Source organism: Pelophylax lessonae (assembly GCF_965119305.1).
Source record: "Pelophylax lessonae genome assembly, chromosome: 8".
Lineage (NCBI taxonomy): Eukaryota > Metazoa > Chordata > Amphibia > Anura > Ranidae > Pelophylax > Pelophylax lessonae.
The window spans coordinates 182,278,412-182,297,090 of NC_138775.1; the positions used below are offsets into that span (position 1 = coordinate 182,278,412).

General features: G+C 43.6%; 1 protein-coding gene across 1 annotated transcript in view; it reads left to right on the forward strand.

Moving 5' to 3' along the window:
- Positions 1-18,679, forward strand: part of SLC44A3 (solute carrier family 44 member 3) — a 190,502-nt gene that overhangs the window by 19,138 nt on the left and 152,685 nt on the right. The window contains exon 3 of the mRNA XM_082265861.1: positions 15,408-15,512. Coding sequence (XP_082121987.1) covers positions 15,408-15,512 — 105 coding nt within the window. The remainder of the gene's footprint in view (positions 1-15,407; positions 15,513-18,679) is intronic.

The following is an 18,679-nucleotide window of genomic DNA, read 5'->3' on the forward strand; positions in this document are numbered from 1 at the left end:
CCAGGCACCTTGCATTTGTTTCTCAGTGGCCTCTGTTCATATTCTAATGACTTGAAATAGCCACAATCTCCTTGTAGCCAGACTGTGAGGTCTGAGCTGTAGCATTGGTATGATGTCATATTGCTCAGTAATTAAAATCTATTCATAATGCAGTGGTTTCTTTGATGAGGCAGTTGTGGGGTTTGTAAAGGAAGTGCCAAAAATAAAGTTGTGGGTAATGTTTTTCATTGCCACCTTGTTTATTCAGGCAGGCAGAGCGGTATTTTAGTTCTTTAACCACCTCCTTCCCAAGCCTATTCTGACACTTCTCTCCTACATGTAAAAATCAACTTTTTATTGCTAGAAAATGACTTGGAACCCCCAAACATTATATATATATTTTTAGCAGAGACCCTCGAGAATAATATGTTGTGTGTTGCAGATTTTTATGTCACACGGTATTTGCGCAGCACAATTTTTTTGGGGAAAAAAAACACATTAATGAATAAAAAAATAAACAAAAAAACAGTAAAGTTAGCCCAATTTTTTTGTATAATGTGAAAGATGATGTTACGCCAAGTAAATAGATACTGAACATGTCACGCTTTAAAATTGCGTCTGCCCGTGGAATAGCGGCAAACGACGGTGCTTAAAATTCTCCATAGGCGACTCTTTTAAACGCCTTTACAGGTTACCAGTTTAGAGTGGCACAGGAGGTCTGGAACTAGAATTATTTCTCCCGCTCTGACGTTTGCGACAATACCTCATGTGTGGTGCAATCACCGTTTACACATGCATGTGGGAGTAACGAATGCGTTCCCATTTGTGCGTAAGCACGGTGGGATGGTGACGCTTTAGTTTTTTTTTTTTTTTTTGTTTTATACAAAAATTTTTTTTTTGTACAAACTTTATTGCTTTCACAAGGGATGAACAACATCCCTTGCGATAGCTTGTGCTGTGACAGATCCTCTTAACCGGTTGCCGACCGCCGCAAGTACATATACTGCGGCGGTCAGTCCCAGCCAGGCAAAGTGACGTATGGGTATGTCACTAGCCTGGGAGCCAATAGTGGGCGGGCGCGCGCCGCCGGAGGCGCGCTCCCGCCTCGGCTCGTTCATGGACACCTCCGTGCGTGTGACCCGCGGACCCGATGTCCGCCGGTCACTCGTGATCGTCCGCTGTAAAGGGAGAAAGGAAGGCGGCTAATGTAAAGAAAGCCGCCTGTCATTCTCCCCTGTGTAAAAGCACTGAGCACTCGGTCCTGCTATGTAGGATCGTTGATCTGTGCTGTTACACACACAGCCACATCCCTGCACAGTAAGAAACACGCCCCCAGGGACACACTTAACCCCTCCCTCTCCAATAAAGTTAACCCCTTCCCTGCCAGTGTCATTTTTACAGTAACAGTGCATATGTATAGCACTGATTACTGTAGTAATGTCACTGGTACCCCCAAAAGTGTCAAAAATGTCAGTCAAGGGTCCATTCTGTCCGCCGCAATGTCGCAGTCCCGCAAAAAAAATCGTAGATCGCCGCCATTACTCGTTAAAAAAAAAAAAAACAACAAAAATGACAAAAATCTTTCCCTTAGTTAGTAAACGCAATAACTTTTGCGCAAACCAATCAAAATACGCTTATTGTGATTTTTTTTTACCAAACATAGGTAGCAGAAAACAAATTGGCCAAAAATTAAAAAAAAAATTGATTTTTACATTTTTTTGAGGGGGGAATTTCATATAAAAAAATGTGAAAAATATTGTTATTTTTGCAAAATTGTCGCTCTTTTTTTTTATTATAGCGCATGATCAAAAAATCGCACAGGTGATCAAATACCACCAAAAGAAAGCTCTGTTTGTGGGAAAAAAAGGACGTCAAATTCGTTTAGGTACAGCGTCGCACGACCGCGCAATTGTCCGTTAAAATCACGCAGTGACGATTTGCAAAATAGGCCCTGGTCAGGAAGGGGGTAAAATTTTCCGGGGCTTAAGTGGTTAATGGAGAGATTTGGGGTCTATTAGATCCCAAATCTCTCCTCTAGCCTCCCATGCAGCCGATCAAACCAAGATCAGTCCGTTCAGCTGCTTCTCTGGCCGCTGGTGGGCAGGAAAACAAAGAGGCGGAACCAGAAGTGACAAATACTCATCGCTCCTGATTTCCAGGATTACAGAGAGAGAATGGCATCAGTTCTTCTCTCTCTGTCCCAGGCAGCCATCGCCGCCAGCCGCATCGTTCCTGGCCTCTATGATGGGACTGAAGAGCCCGGGAGAGGCGGTGGCAGGGACCCCATTCCGCCATCCGCAGAAGTGATCGAGTGTCTAATTAGCCACTCCGATCACTTCTGCTTCTACAGAATCACCGGCTGAAAATAATGGTACCTGTAGGTGCAGACATCATCCTGGTATACCCCACTGAATCCTAAGGACATACAGGTACGTCCTTGGGTGGGAAGTGGTTAAAGCTGAACTCCAGCCTTACATTTAGTGTAGCACAGTTGTGCACGCTCCTCTCCTGTACTAAAATTGCTTACTCTGATTTCCCTGTATGCTGTTAGCTTTTCCCAGTGTACATTAGAAGCTGCAGCTATTCAGATATATCCCAACTCTTTTCCCAACTGGAGGACGTCCATCATCATCTAGCCCAGAGGTGTTAAACTCAATTTCTTTTCTGGCCTCCATTAGTATCATGATTGCCCTTAAAAGGCCAGTTGCATCTGTAGGACTGATGTCCAAAGTCCCCCCCCCCCCCTTTACATCGGATGTCAAGAGCTCCCCCTTCATCAGAAGTCAAGAGTCCTCCACCCTCCCTTACATTTGAGTGCACCCTCTTTACTTTGTGCTGCTGCTTACAGGCAGAAGCTAGGGGTGGAGCTGAGAAGCAGAAAGTGCAGGGTCTGGAGGAGGGCTGGAGCCAGCTGCGGAGTCTGCCGAATGCTGAGACCAGGGGAGGCAGAGACGAGAAGGCACAGGATCTGTAGGAGGAATTCTGTCCTCCTCTCTGCTGAGACGTCACATGAAATGGACTGATGGGTCAGATTCAGCCCACGGGCCTTGGGTTTGACGCATGTGATCTAGAGCCATTCTGACTGTTTCTGGCCCTCCCCTTTCATTCATTGAACTTCAGTTCTTTCAATTATGGAGCCTCAGCACCACATGTGGACAAATGCAATCTTCTTAAAGTGTTTGTTACCCCAACACTTCATATTCCTGATATGTGCCTGGAGTACCATGTACTTGTATGAGGAAAGTATCCTGTTCTCTTTTTATTGCTTCCTTTGTGTTCCTGACAGTCCCTCTGTTTTCCTATTAAAAACTGACCACACTAAGCAGGAGAGCACACCGTAGGCAGTTCTTTAGCTATGCCTGCTCTCCTCCAATGATCAGACTTGTCCTGACAAGCCCCCGCTGCACAGCCATTCACTGGGAAGCTCAGTGTACTGCTGCTTCTCCTCCCCCAGCTCTTATGCAGCTGACAACAGAGGGAATTTTTTCCCTACTTACCTTCACCTATAGCCAGCGGATCCAACTTTGAGCTACTGGGATCCTCTTGTCTGCAGCTGCTGCATGGGTCCAGTGCCGCCATGTTGCCTGTTACAGCTCTTCTAAGTGCAGGCGCCGTTAGGCCCACCCCCCTCCACCTTACTGAACAGGACAGCAACGTTATGCATCCCAGGAGGCATCAGGAGCATAAGCGAATTCCAGAAGTTGGGGGGCAGGCTGAGCCTTTTAATTAAAAATAACCCAGTAAGTAAACAAACAAAAAGAAAAGTAACCCAATATTGGCACTGCGGGGGGTTATGGAGAGGAGGAGAGTGCCGTGGGAGGGTGAAGGTCTGCATTAAATCCTCCCAAGAGCCCAGGGTTTGCATTATTTCTGATCGCTCTTGAAAAGAATCCTGGGGCAGGGTTCTGTGCTGCTTTGATGACGGGGTGTACAGCACCCTGCTTGCCACTCCCACCAGTCATGATCTGCCTGCATTGCATAGGGAAGCACAGTAACCCAGTGAAATCACTGAGTCTAAAATAAGGTTTGTACTGAAAATTAAAAAAGTTTTATTGAAATGAATGGAGGAACCAGGGAAGATAAAATCTAAGCAGATGAAAGTTCAGTTTTAAGCAGGCAGAGCAGTGTTTCAGTTTTCTTGTGTGGTTTTCCTTATGTGGCAGCCGGCAGAGAGCCAACACAGACAAACAATCCACAGGCTTCAAATATTTTTACTCTGGCTGGGCTCATCTCATGTGGGCATGTGCCCAAATACCTGCCAGTAAACTGTTACATTCCCCTCGGCACTGATAAAAGATTGGCCTCTTCAGCTGCCTATTGGTATGCAGTTATCTTCCCATGTTATATAAGATGACATAAAAGAATGAAAACAATATTTCCAACCCTTAAACTGCACTCATATGTTTGTATTTTATGAGAGTGTGTGCACACTGCTGGGCCTGAGCTTCAGCTCTGTTCTGAAATGTATTATGTTTGGTTTTTTTGTCTGTGTATGTTTGTAGACAGGTCTATACACTGGTATAGAGAATACAAGCAGAGATGGGCAGCACTAGGAGACTATCAGGCTCTACTGCGCTTCGCCATGTGTCAGAATGATGACTTTATCAGTGCGTTGCTTCTTCATTCTGCAACCATCAGGTGCTGTAGGCCATGTCTTATTGCTTAAAGTGACACTAAATGATGGTTCAAAAAAGAATTCAAATATATATTCTTAACTCAGAAAAATACCTTTATTGCTCCAAATTCTTTTTTTTTTTTTTTTTTGCTGCAGTGGTCGGACTTCTGCTTAGATTGGGGTTTTTCAACCAGGGTTCCGTGGAGCCCTAGGGTTCCTCCTGAGGTTGCTAGGGGTTCCTTGAGCAATGGGCAATTTCTGCCTCTCCGATAAGTTTCCAATGACACCATTGTTCCTTTTAGCTATCTATGAGGGGTTAATTCTTCCCAATGATGGCAAGAGTAATGGGTCATACACACTATAAGATTTTCTGAAGACTTTTTCCTTTAGACTTACCAAAACCATATAATATGAGGTCAAACCTAAATACTTTCAATTTGTATGCAATCTGGCAGGCCCTTGCACTACATAGAAAAGGTAAATCTGAAGGAAATCTAACCACAAAAGTTGGATAGTGTGTAGTTCCACCCTAAAATAATACTTACCTCCATCTTCTCGCTCCGGGTCACCTGAAAAACAAATGGATAATCGCAATTTTTTTTTTTTTTTTACTTACCTCGTTTAGAAGATAATATACTCACCTTACTTCCTTCTTCCTCCCCTCGGCGGCCACGGCGATTCGTCACTTCCTAGCATGCAATTATTCCTGGGAGCTGAACGTCATCGCTCCCAGGAATCAATGCGCCTGCACCGGCCCCGACGTCAGTTCCGGTGCAGGCGCTGTCATACCTTGCTAAACAGCTTCTGGACATGCCCAGAAGCTGTGCAGGGATGACGCTGCGGCCCCGGAAATGACGGCGGGGCCGGTGCAGTGCATCGTGGGACCGAAGAAGACTGAAGAGGACACAGAAGAGGATCGCGCTGGCTTCAAGCTGCCCACACCTGAGATGGCAGCGCTGGACAATACATTTTCAAGGTAAGTATTTCTTCTTGCAGGTAAGTGCAACCCGGGACAGATCAGAGGCTAGCCATTGTGGAATGTACTAGCCCTGACTGTCCCGGGGGTATTTTTATTAAAAAAAAGGATCACTGGGTGGAACTCCGCTTTAGGAAACATTCTTCCCACTGACTGTCACACTGTGTCATGAGTTGTAGATTTTTAATTTTTAGCAGGGGTTCCCCAAGACCAGAAATTTGTTTCAAAGGTTTCAAAAAAGAATTCAAGCATATATTCCTAACTGAGAAAAATACAGTTTTATTGTTTCAAATTCTTTTTTTTTTTAATTTGCTGCAGTGGTCGGACTTCTGCTTAGATTGGGGTTTCTCAACCAGGGTTACGTGAAACCCTAGGGTTCCTCCTAAAGTTGCTAGGGGTTCCTTGAGAAATGGGCAATTTCTGCCTCAGATAAGTTCCCAATGACACCATTGTTTTCTTTTTCTATAAACTATCTGTAATCTGAGTTGTAGAGTTGTAGATTTTTAATTTTTAGCCGAGGTTCCCTGAGACCAGAAAATTATTTCAAGGGTTCCTCTGTGTTTAAAAGGTTGAGAAAGGCTGTCTTAGAGGGTGACTACATTCACTGTCCATGGTCTCACTGTATGTAGGATTGTAGCCACCTTCTCTTGATCGCTTCTTAGATTACCTATGGGCTTTAACCACGTCAGCCCCAGAAGTTTTCACCCCCCTTCCTGACCAGAGCAGAGCGTTTTTTTTCAATTTAGCACTGCACTAATTTAATTGGTAATTGCGCATTCATGCAACATTGTACCCAAACAACATTTATGTCCATTTTTTCTACAAATAGAGCTTTCTTTTGGTGGTATTTGATCACCTCTGCAGTTTTTATTTTTTGCGCTATAAACAAAAAAAGACCGACAATTTTGAAAAAAAAAAAAATGTTTTTACTTTTTTCGGCTGTAAAACATATCCAATAAAAAGATAAAAAAAAATCTAATTTCTTTATCAATTTAGGCCAGTAAGTATTCTGCTTCATGTTTTTGGTAAAAAAAAAATCCCAATAAGCGTATATCGATTTTGTGAAATAAGATGCACTGTTTTCCACTGAGATATTATCCTAAAAATGATTAGGTAACAGATGCAATAAACAATGTGCAATAAGCAAAATCAAACAATAGTGAATGTTCAAATGGCAAAGTGTCACTTAATAAGTGAAACTCTTGTTCCCTGGAATGGTGTGTCAAGTGAATCACATTAAAAATAATTTTTGTGAATAAGTAGCCACAATCTGTTCACAAAAAATGGGAAAAAGTTAATAAATAATCCAATGCTCCATAATTCATTGTGTTTAGGAAAGGGGTGATTCTCCAAGTTTCCCACATGCAAATACAACAAATTGTTTGTAGTGCAGCTGAAATAATCAGCAATGGAAAGTGTCATCGCTGTGCTCTATATGTGAAAATTGTCCTACCAAATCAAATGATCCCACCGAGAGATCATATGTGTGTGAGTGGAAGCGCCTCTGAAGACAAGTGGTCAGCCAGCTCCAGGGAATGTATCCAGGATTATGGTGCTCCTTAATCTCGTTAATCACATCATGTGGTTATAAAAGATAATCGAAGACGCTTATAGTGCATTAATGCCTATAAAGGACAATGAATTCAGGCGATATGGGATAAAATCTTGCACAGCCGCTTGCAGTGCAGTCCACGCTTGTTAACGTTGCGTTGCTAGCTCCGATCCAACGCGTTTTATCTCAGAAAGCATCATCTGGGATGGAGGCAAGCGTATATTGATTGGTTTGTGCAAAAGTTATCGCATCTACAAACTATGGAATATTTTTTATGCCATTTTTATTTATTTATTTTTTCTAGTAATGGCGGTGATCAGCGACTTATAGCAGGACTGCGACATTGCGACGGACAAATCTGACACAAACTGACAATTTTTTGGGGACCAGTGACACTAATAAATTGATCAGTGCTAAAAAATATGCACTGTCATTGTACTAATGACACTGGCAGGGAAGGGGTTAAAATCAGGGGTAATCAAATGGTTAAATATGTTCCCTGGGAGTGCTTTCTAACTGTGTGGGGGTCTTTGACTGGGGAAAGACAGAGATCCATGTTCCTTCTTAGCAGAAACCCCAGATCTCCATCTGCCCCTCTGATAGTTCGGCAGTCTGTCTTATTTACATAGGCAAACCGCCGTTCTGCCTCTCTCTGGAGAAATGGCCAGATGCCAGTGAACATCGGGTCTGCTGGACCCGCCGATTGGCTCCTGCTTTGTCCAATCACAGCACGAGCGGGCCACCAGCGGCGCAAGTGCGCGCCCCAGAATGGGGAAAAAGACGCAACGTACCTGTACCTAATTTCGTGCAGTAAAAGTAAGTGGGGCAATCTGGAAGCGGTTAAACTGAGAGATTTGCAGTGTGCTTAGAGTTGTGCAGATTGCCACAACTAACATGCACTGCCCATTCCAAGCAAACGGGAGTGAGGAAATAAAGAGGAGGTTCGGGAGCTCAAGGAGGATGTTACAGAGAGGCAGGAAAAAAAGATACAATTTCATGAAAAATAGATTACAGGGCCATTAAGTAGCAGGTGTATATCAATTATTTTTGGAGAATAAGGATATTGTTTAACCACTTAAGGACCAAGCCTATTTCTGACACATGTTCTTTACAAGTTAAAATCTGTATTTTTTGCTAGAAAATTACTTAGAACCCCCCAACATTATTTATTTATATATATATATATAATTTTTAGAAAAGACTCTGGAGAATAGAATGGCGGTCGTTGCAATATTTTTTGTCACGCGGTATTTGTGCAGCGGACTTTCAAGCGCAGTTTTTTTTTTCTTTAAATATACATTTGACTCCATTTTAAAAAATCTAAACAGTAAAGTTAGCCCAATTTTTTTGTAAATTGTGAAAGATGAGGTCACGCCGAGTAGATAGATACCTAACATGTTATGGTTTAAAATTGCGCACACTCATGGAATGGCGACAAACTACAGTACTTAAAAATCTCCATAGGCGACGTTCAAATTTTTTTAACAGTTTAGAGTTACAGAGGAGGTCTTTTTCTTGAATTATTGCTCCCACTTGCGTATGCGTTTTCTTTGGTGCGCAAGCTCATGGGGATGGGAGCGCTTTAAAATTTTTTATTTTTTTTTCTATTTATTTTATTTTTAACACTGTTTTTGAAAAAAAAAATCTGCTCACTATTGCTGTCACAAAAGAATGTAAACTAATCCCTTGTGCCAGTAATAGGCAATGACAGGTACTCTTTATGGAGACCCCAGACCAATCCACTGCACTTCAAAGTATTCAAAATGCCGAAATCGGCACTTTTGAATACTGACACGTTTTTTAAAATTAGCGCCATTTGCAGCCGAGTAAACTGGAAGTGACGTCCTGACATAGTTTCCGGATTACATGATCAGAGATCCGATCGAAACGGAATCCGACTTCGTTTGGGACTCCAACCAGCCGGCGCACATGCCGACTGGTAGCTTGGGTCTCCCGTCCCACCGGGCAGAGCTGCGGCAGGAGGGGGGACGTTCCCTCCCGCTTGCTGGGATAATGGCTGAACAGCTGCTGAGCGGCATCGGTTTTCATCTCCTGAAAGCCGACCGCCAGCTCTACAAAATGACACGGGTTGATGTCTGCAGCTGCAGGCATCGTCCCGGTATGACCACTTTTTTAACCACTTTACCACCCGAGGATTTTGCTGTCGTATGTCTGGGCAACTTTTTGCGATTCGGCACTGTGCGACTTTAACTGACAATTGCGCAGTCATGCAACGGTGTACCCAAACAAAATTTACGTCCTTTTTTTCTGACAAACAGAGCTTTCTTTTGGTGGTATTTGATCACCTGTGCGATTTTTACTTTTTGCGCTATAAACAAAAAAAGAGCGACAATTTTGAAAAAATAACAATATTTTTCACATTTTTTTTATATGAAATTCCCCCCAAAAAAATGTAAAAATCTAAATTTTTTTAGTTTTTGGCCAATTTGTTTTCTGCTACCTATGTTTGGTAAAAAAAATCATAATAAGCGTATTTTGATTGGTTTGCACAAAAGTTATTGCGTTTACTAACTAAGGGAAAGATTTCTGTCATTTTGGTGTTTTTTTTTTTTAACGAGTAATGGCGGCGATCTGCGATTTTTTTTTTTTTTTTTTTTTTTTTTTTTTGCGGGACTGCGACATTGCGGCAGACAGATCGGACCCTTGACTGACATTTTTGACACTTTTGGGGGTACCAGTGACATTACTACAGTAATCAGTGCTATAAATATGCACTGTTACTGTAAAAATGACACTGGCAGGGAAGGGGTTAATGTATGCCTGGTGCTTACTGACATGTGTGGGGGGAGGTGACTGAGTGACACAGGGACAGATCGCAGGTTCAGCTATGCTGAACCCTGCAATCTGACCCTGCCTGTCACTAAGGCTCCATGTACACGGGACGCTGGAAATGGCCGTTTTGGAGCAGTTGGGCGTTTTTTTCAGAAGCCCCTGAACCCATCTACATTTTATCTTATCTGTCCATGTACACAGGGTCGTTTACAGTCATTTGCAGGCAGTTGCGTTCAGGGACTGTTTTTAGAACGCAATTATTTGCGTTCGAACGTGTGTTTCCCGGCGTTTCAAACGCACAAACGCGATGACCCACGTTTAGCATTCGCGTTTTTCCATTTTAAAGGGGAATAATTTTTTTGACCTCTGGGAACGCTTCTAAACGCAAACGCCCGCAAACGCCGCTAAACACGGGTACAAACGCGACCGAACGGACGTTTCAAACGTTCTAAAAATTCCAGCATTCAAAGGGACTTTTAACAACGTCCCGTGTACATGGAGCCTTAGGAGATCCGCCCGCTCTGTTTACACAAGCGGGCGGATCTCCAGACTTGATTCCCCGGCGATCGGGGAAGAGCAGCTGCTCCTACCCTGGCCCGACTCCCGCTGTGACTGAATACAGCGGGAGCGAGAAAGGGGAGAGACTTGGCTATGCTTTCTTGCAGTGGTATCCTGGTCAAAAGACTAGCCGATTTACAAACCTTTTGGCTGGTAAAATTAACAAATATGTATTTCAAATTTGTGTCTAGTTGTTTGCCTGGAGTTCAGCTTTGGGCTGGTTCACACCAGATGAAGTCCCGTGTATTTAATCTGCATGAAGAATGCATGGACAGTGTTTAACATGAAATCCAATGGCCCGAGTTCACAGCGGTGCACTGGAGTGCAGTCAACAAAAGTAGAACATGTTGCTTTTTTTTTCTGTACGGAACACATCTGGAACAAGGAACAATGCATCAAAAATGCACTGGAACACATGTCCTCAGTTAAGATGAATTAAAATAAAGAGGGGAAAAATGCACTGGACTGCATAAAAAATGCATCGGAATACAGCAAGTCCCCTACATACGAATGTTCAACTTGCGAACTTTGAAAGACGCAAACATGCTCAACCCAGTGGACTGAACGAAAAAAAAGACTGACAGATGGCCATACCAACACAAGCGATCTCCCCAGCTGTGCTTTAGTGTTCTGACAGGGGGAGTTCCCTCCGCCAGAACACACTGATCAGTGCTCACAACCCTTGTCTGCAAGCGCTGATCTTTGTTGGACTTACAAACAAGTTGGATCATTTTAATCATCCCTGACAGTGTTAAGTGGTTTGTCTCATCCATGCAAACTGATACATCCTGCTGGAGAGCTTGAGCTTGTGAAAAACAACAGCCTTGCTGGATGGATCACCAGATGAAAATAGAAGAAAAAGAGACTAAAAAAGTGAACTTATTCAGCCATGGCATCTAATTGGTAAGCTGCAATATAATAAATGTTTTCTTTTGGGTTTAATACTACTAAAGTGGATACTCTGAACATAGTTCTCCTTTAATACATGGCTGACCATATAAAGTGTAAAGGGGTCTCAGATATCTGTCATAATCTATAGTTTCTACAAAAGGGGATATTAGAAACCTTGGATAAAAGATTTGGAATATATGCAAATGAAATGTTCACACATTCAGCTTCTGCTAGTAAATGCTTTGGCCGGTCTCCGTCCAGTTTATTTACTTGGGGTCTGGGAATCCCAGCCTTGGCAGTTCTCAGACCAGGTTCCTACCAGTGCCAAGTTCAAGGTTTTTACTTGCTCATCCAGATGCTGGTTGTCAGGGCAGCAGGATATTTCTGTGAAATAGGACCAGTTGTCAGAAGTGAGAAGGATATGGCTGGTGGTTGCTGGCCTCCTATTTCTTCTGATGTTTTTGCAAGGCTGACAGTTATAAGCATGACTCCCATTGGCAGAGGCATGATGGGACTAGTAGTTCGGCAACAGCTGGAGGGCTGCCAGTTTGAGACCCCTGCTGTAGAAGAAACAGATCTGGGTTAAAGTGATTCTAAAAGTTATAATTAAAAAAAAAAAAAAGGATCAAATATGTTATACTTACCTGCTCTGTGCAATGGTTTTGCACAGAGCAATCCTAATTCTCTCCTTTTTGGGTTCCCCGCTGGCAGACCTATACCCCCCCCCCCCCCCCCCAATTTGAGTGCCCCTTATAGCAAGCCTCTTGCTATGGGCCACTGGAGTAGACTCATTCCCGAGCCATGATCCTCTGAGTGGACATTGTCCATTCACACACAGAGCACGGCTCTGCCCCGCCCCCTGCTCTCTCCTCATTGGCTCACTGGCTATTATTGGCAGGAGCTAATGGCTCCCACTGCTGTAGGAGCCAATGAGGAGAGAGAGACCCGGAAGAGCTGCTGCGCTCATGCACACTGCTGGATCAAGATGGGGCTCAGGCAGGTATAAAGTGGGGGGGGGGGGGTTGATTACATTAAGGTAAAAAAAACCTTCTGCCTTTAGCAACACTTTAAATGACCTTACAAAAAATAAACTGTCTAACGCAATTATTTTGGCAGCTTACTGCACTGTTTTTGTACTTTAACCATTTAAGGACTGGAAGGTTTTACCCCCCTTAATGACCAGGCCATTTTTTTGGGATTTGGCACTGTGTTACTTTAACTGACAATTGTGTGGTCATGCGACGCTGTACCCAAATAAAATTGATGTCTTTTTTTCCCCCCAAAAATAGATTTTTTTTGGGGGGGGTATTTGATCATCTCTGCGATTTTTATTTTTTTGCGCTATAAACAAAAAAGAGTGACAATTCTGAAAAACACAATATTTTTTTACTTTCTGCTATAAAACATTCCCAAAAAAAATGAAAAAATGTAATCTTTTCATCCTTTTTGGGCAATATATATTCTGCTGTGTATTTTGGGTAAAAAAGAAAATCCCAGTAAGTGTGCATTGATTGGTTTGCGCAAACGTTATTGCGTCTACAAACTAGGGGAAGATTTATGTAATTTTTATTTATTTATTTACAAGTAATGGCGGAGATCAGTGATTTTTAGCGGGACAGCAACGTTGCGGCGGACAGATCGGACACCTAACTGACATTTGTGACACTTTTGGGGGGACCAGTGACATTACTACAAATATGCACCGTTACTGTACTAATGACACTGGCAAGGAAAGGGTTAACACCAGGGGCAATCAAAGGGTTAAATGTGTGCCTGGGGGTTGCTTTCCAACTGTGTGAGGGATGGGCTCACTGTATGACCATAGAGACTTGTGTTCCTAAATAGGAGGAACACAGAATCCCTGTGTTTATCACTCACAGAACAGCAGTCTGTTGTGTTTACATCAGGTGGACCACCGTTCTGACTCCATGGGAAGCGATCGCCGGTGCCCGGTGGACATAACGGCTCCCCCTCTAGCCAATCGGCGAGTGCCCCCGCACTAACTGCTACTCGAAGCGACATACATGTATGTCGTTTCGCATAATAGACCCAACCTGCCGCTGTAAAACTACAGCAGCTGGTCGGCAAGTAGTTAAAGGGTTAGTTCACCTTTGCCAAAAAGCTGCCTATACAGATAAGGGGCATCTGTAGATAAAAGAAAAAATAAAGAGCTTGGGCTGAAGTTGAATAATGCCCTTGCCATAGGTATAGCCCCTTTACGTATCTCTTGAAGCCTGGCTAGAAAACTCACAGGACGTTGCTGAGAGAGACCCAGTCATGACTGCTCACCTCCAGCATCACAGGAGGAGCTCTCAAACTCTAAACTTTTTTATTTTTGTTAACATTGGAGTGATTCTAAATGGAAATTTTATTTTAAATTATAAACGTCATAATTACCTGCTCGGTGCAATGGTTTTGGTTTCAGATTCTCCTCTTCTGGGGTCCCTGAGCAGAGCTCCTGGCCCCTCATCCTGCCATGTGCCCCCATAGCAAACCGCTTGCTATAGGAGCACTCATGCGGGCTTGATCACAAGCCGTGCTCTGTGTGGCCATTGACACTGCTGCCTCGATCTCCAGTGAGGAGAAAGAGCTGCTGCTCTTAGGCAAAGTGCTGGATTGAGATCAGGCTCTAGTAAATATAAGGGGGTACTGGGGGGAGCGCACACAGAATGAATGCATTAAGGTAAAAAAAAAAAAAAAACATTCTACCTTTTTAGAACCACTTTAAAAACCCCTTATCACTGAGGTAACCAAATATGCGTCCTTCCGTCCTTCGGCTTCAAGGGGTTGTTCTGGGATGATGCTTGCAGCTGCAAGCATCACCCGGTACTGTTTTTTTAGACCAGACGGTCAGCTTTCTTGTAATAGCAATTGATGCGGCTAAACAGCTGCTCTGCTGTTATCACAAGCAGCGGGAGGGGACATCTCCTCCCCCCCCCCCCCCCATTGCCTTCCGCTGCTCTTCCGGGAGACCTGTGCAAGCGGCTGGCCGGAGACCTGAACTGGCTTTGATCAGGTCTCGAATCTAGTAACCCAGAAGCAATGTCATGACATCACTTCTGGGTTACTAGAGCCACAAAGGCGCCAGATTAAGAAAAAAAAAATTACATTATTCAAAACAGCCAAACTTGGCATTTTTGAATGCTTTTAAGTGCAAAGGAGCGATTAGGGGTCTTATAAGACCCCAGATCCCTCCATAAAGAGTACCGGTCACTCCCTTGTACTGTCACAAGGGATGTTTACATTCCTTGTGACAGAAATAGAAATAATAAAAAAAATGCAAAAGGTACAGTGTAAAAGAAATAAAAATGAATAAGAAAAAAAATTTAAAGTGTCCCACCCCTCCGTGCTCGCGCAAAAGCGAACGCATATGTAGGTCGCAAGTGTTGCCTATTGAGATTTTTAAGTACCGTAGTTTGTCACCATTCCACAATTTTAAAGCATGACCTGTTAGCGATTTATCTACTTGGTGTAACATCATCTTTCACGTTATAAAAAAAAATGGACTAAAATTTACTGTTTTTTTTTTCTCTTTAATTCATGAGTGTGTATTTCTTTGAAATAAATTCCACTTAAAAGATTGATGCAAAAAATACAGTGTTGTATAAAATATTGCAACAATCGCCATTTTACTCTCTAGGGTTGCTGCTAAAAAAATATACATAATGTTTGGGGTTCTAAGTAATTTTATAGAAAAAAATACGGATTTTTAACTTGTAAGCATCAAGTGTCAGAAAAAGGCTTAGGCATGAAGGGGTTAAAGTACAATGTGGCTTATGTAACAATTGTATATATGCTATATTTTGTTTTTATTTGCTTTATTTTGCTTCCACAAAAGTGGAGTTACCCTTTGAAGAGTAGTATGTAAAGCACTATGTAACTTGTTGAGGCTATATAACAGCCTGTAATAAATAAATAAATCCCTTGTTAAGCTATTGTGTAGTTATTATTTCCCCATCATTGCAAATGGAAAATGCATAGATGTATTGTCACTTAGCGTCATAATTGGCTCTTCTACTTACAAAGTGAATTCTCTGTTTCAGGTGTCAGGTGAAAATCCCACACCAAGACAATGGAGGCCTTCACTGTACAGGAAGTGTACAGATATTCCGTGGCTGGTGTTGTTTTTTCTTTTCTGGTCAGGTTTGGTAAGTCATTGTTTTCAAGCAACGTGTTCTCAGCTACTTGAATAACTATACTGTATTGGGTTGGCATTTATCAAATAGCAGGCGTAAACACCATTGTGTTGGTTAAAGGAGAAGTATAACCAAATCTATTTTGGCTGTACTTCTATGGATCGCAAGAGTGCAGTTTATTCTGCAGCCCTGTGACCCGTTTTCAGCCGACAGTGAGCTAAAGCCCGCTGTTGGCTGACAAAACGGCGCTGGCCCAGACTCTGAAAAAATCCCAACCATATGGTCGGGATCCACACAGATGACTGGACTGGCAGCTGGCTCAGCCAGTCAGCTGCTCCCGCTGCCTCCACAGCCCAATGCTGCAGTGAAAGCTGGAGGGGAGAGCAGGGAGCCAGAGACTGTCAGTCACCAGCTTCCTGCAGGCTGAAGACCAAGAACCGAGTGATCAGCAATGTTTGTTTGATCGCTCAGTTCTCGGTCTTAGACAATGGAGACAGATGCAGCTGGGATCAGTGCTGCAGCCATCTAGGTGAGTATGACTGTTTGTTTTTTAAAGCCATACTTCTCTTTTAAAGTGGCAGCAGTAAAGAATCCTTGACCCCGCTTAGTGGAAAGTTATATGTTTGTTCTCTTTGCCTGTTTCATTGCCTTTTGCACTGAAAGTTTCTGCTTTATTTTAGTGTTATTTAATAGACAAAAAAGATACATATGTTTAGTTTGTAAGATATATACGATACTTGTTTTTGCTCCCTACCTCCAACTCTACCTTTTGAAGTGTATGTATGGTATTTTTTTTTTAGTTTTGCATAGAGTAGGGAAGGGGTTAAACCCCTGCCAGGATATTTTTTGCTTCCTGTCCCTGAGATGCAACCGTAGGTAAGAGGACGTCTCCCAAAGTGAGGAGAATCCCCCTAGACAATTGTCCCTGGAGCAGGTAAAATTTTGGAAAGACTTAGGACAGTGAGGACATCTCCTAAAGTGAGGGGAATCCCCCTAGACAATTGTCCCTGGAACAGGTAAAATTTTGGAAATACTGAGGACAGAGGTCACCACCACAAATAGAGGGGTGAATCACCCCAATGGGGGCACAGACCGCAATAAAAAATTGTCAGAGTATCTAATCTTTTCTCATGCTATTCAAAATTAAAGAAAAAAAAAGTTTAGCCTAGAGATACACTTAAAGAGGTTGTAAACACCCCTTAATGACTTTTTCCTAAAGGTAAGCCTATAAAAAGGCTGCCCTATAGGCAGCCCTAAAAATTTTCCACTAGCCTGCTCGCATTTTGCGAGTGGAAAATTATGTAGGGCGAGCTCTGGGAGCGAGAGGAGAGAAAAGCCGGCCAGCCAACAGACTGAATAATGTCAGAGCGCGGATCATCCAACTGTAACAGCTTTAATTGTAATTGCCGGGCGCTCGTCGACACACACAGTCCCGCCTCCTAGCCTGTCTTCTTTGATTGACAGAACACCTGGCCAACCAGGGCGTGTGACGTCTATCACATAAACCGGGCTAGGAGGCGGGACTGTGTGTGTCAGCGAGCGCCCGGCAATTACAATTAAAGCTGTTACAGTGGGATGATAAACGCTCTGACATTATCCGGCCAGCAGTGGCATACCAATGGGGGGTGTCAAGCCGATACTCACGTCGATCATCTCCTCATGTTAAGGCAGCTGCTCCCTCGGTCTGTACTGCGCTGCTCGCGGGGGCTAGAAGAAGGTGAGAGCCCAGGGATTGAGCAGCCTCCCTGTGTGACTGGATAGGAGGAGCGGTGGGGCGGCAGCATATAGAGGAATTGATCTTTCCATATTCCTCCTGCAGCCGCTGGATGCCTGATTCTTCTCTCTGCAGGCATTCAGCGGTTGCAGGAGGAATATGGAAAGATCAATTCCTCTATATGCAGCCGCCCCACCGCTCCTCCTATCCAACTTCTTTTTTTCTTTTGCTGGCCCCCCCAGTGCTGTACAGCCCCCCCCCCTCTCCAGCCCCTTAGTGCTCTTCAGCCCCCCCTCCAGCCCCCCCAGTGCTCTTCAGCCCCCCCCCCCAGCCCCCAGTGCTCTTCAGCCCCCCCCCTCCAGCCCCTTAGTGCTCTTCAGCCCCCCCTCCCCCCAGTGCTCTTCAGCCCCCGCCCTCCAGACCCTTGATGGGCACTGATAAGGCTGCACTGATGGGCACTGAAAACGTTGTTATTAATATTTATTTTTGTAACTTCTGCATTAATGCAAAAGCATTTAACAGTGTAATTTTATGAGGGCGTGTTTAGGGGTGGAGCAGGGTAGGAGTTGGGTGGGGCAACTGGTGGTGAGTAACCCTTAAGTCCTGGCTAGTAGCTCAGGACTTTACATTTTGAGCCCTGCTATTGGTACTATAAATATCTCCTAAACTTGCACAGTTTAGGAGATATTTAGGTTGCATGCAGCCGATTACATCATCCGGCCAACCGTGCCGTTCCTTCAGAGCCCTGTGTCATGAATGGCGGCTCCAGCGCGGGAGTGCTGTCATCGTGCCTCTGGCCAATCAGATGGCCGGAGGACGCGAACCAGAAAGTGTCTGCCGTGTTACCGATGAGCGGGCGGCACTGTGGGGGCTTAGTTTTAGGGTAAGTATTTCATAATGAGCTAGTATGCGATGCATACTAGCTCATTATGCCTTTGTCTTTCAGGTTTTTATTTTTATTTTTTTATGAGGTTTACAACCTCTTTAATTACTCCTATAGTGGTTGTAAACCTCACACATGAAATATGAACAAAGCATATCCTTCTATAGTCTGAACTTGTCTCAATCCAGAGCACTAAGTGTCATTTCTGTCTGCTGCTTCCTTCCTCTGCTATCAGCATGAATCACTTTTGACAAATTTTACTGATACCAAGAGATAAGAAGGTGACAGAAGAGGGAGCTTGAGCACACAGCTTGTAATTGACCGCCTGAGCCCTGTGTGTTGTGTGAAGGGGGTGTGTCCCTTTCCTCCAATCAGCTGTCAGAGTTCTCACTGAGCTTTGCAGAGTGTGATTTCATTATTCCGTTCCCTTTTTTTCTGACAGCTAAGACAAGCTTTATGAATTCTGGACTTTGAATGGATGTAGCGAAGAGAAGACTGCAGATAAAAAAGTACAACTTAAGTAGAAAGATTTGTTTAATCTCTGTGTATCACTTGAGGCCAGTTACTTCACTGGGTATATGT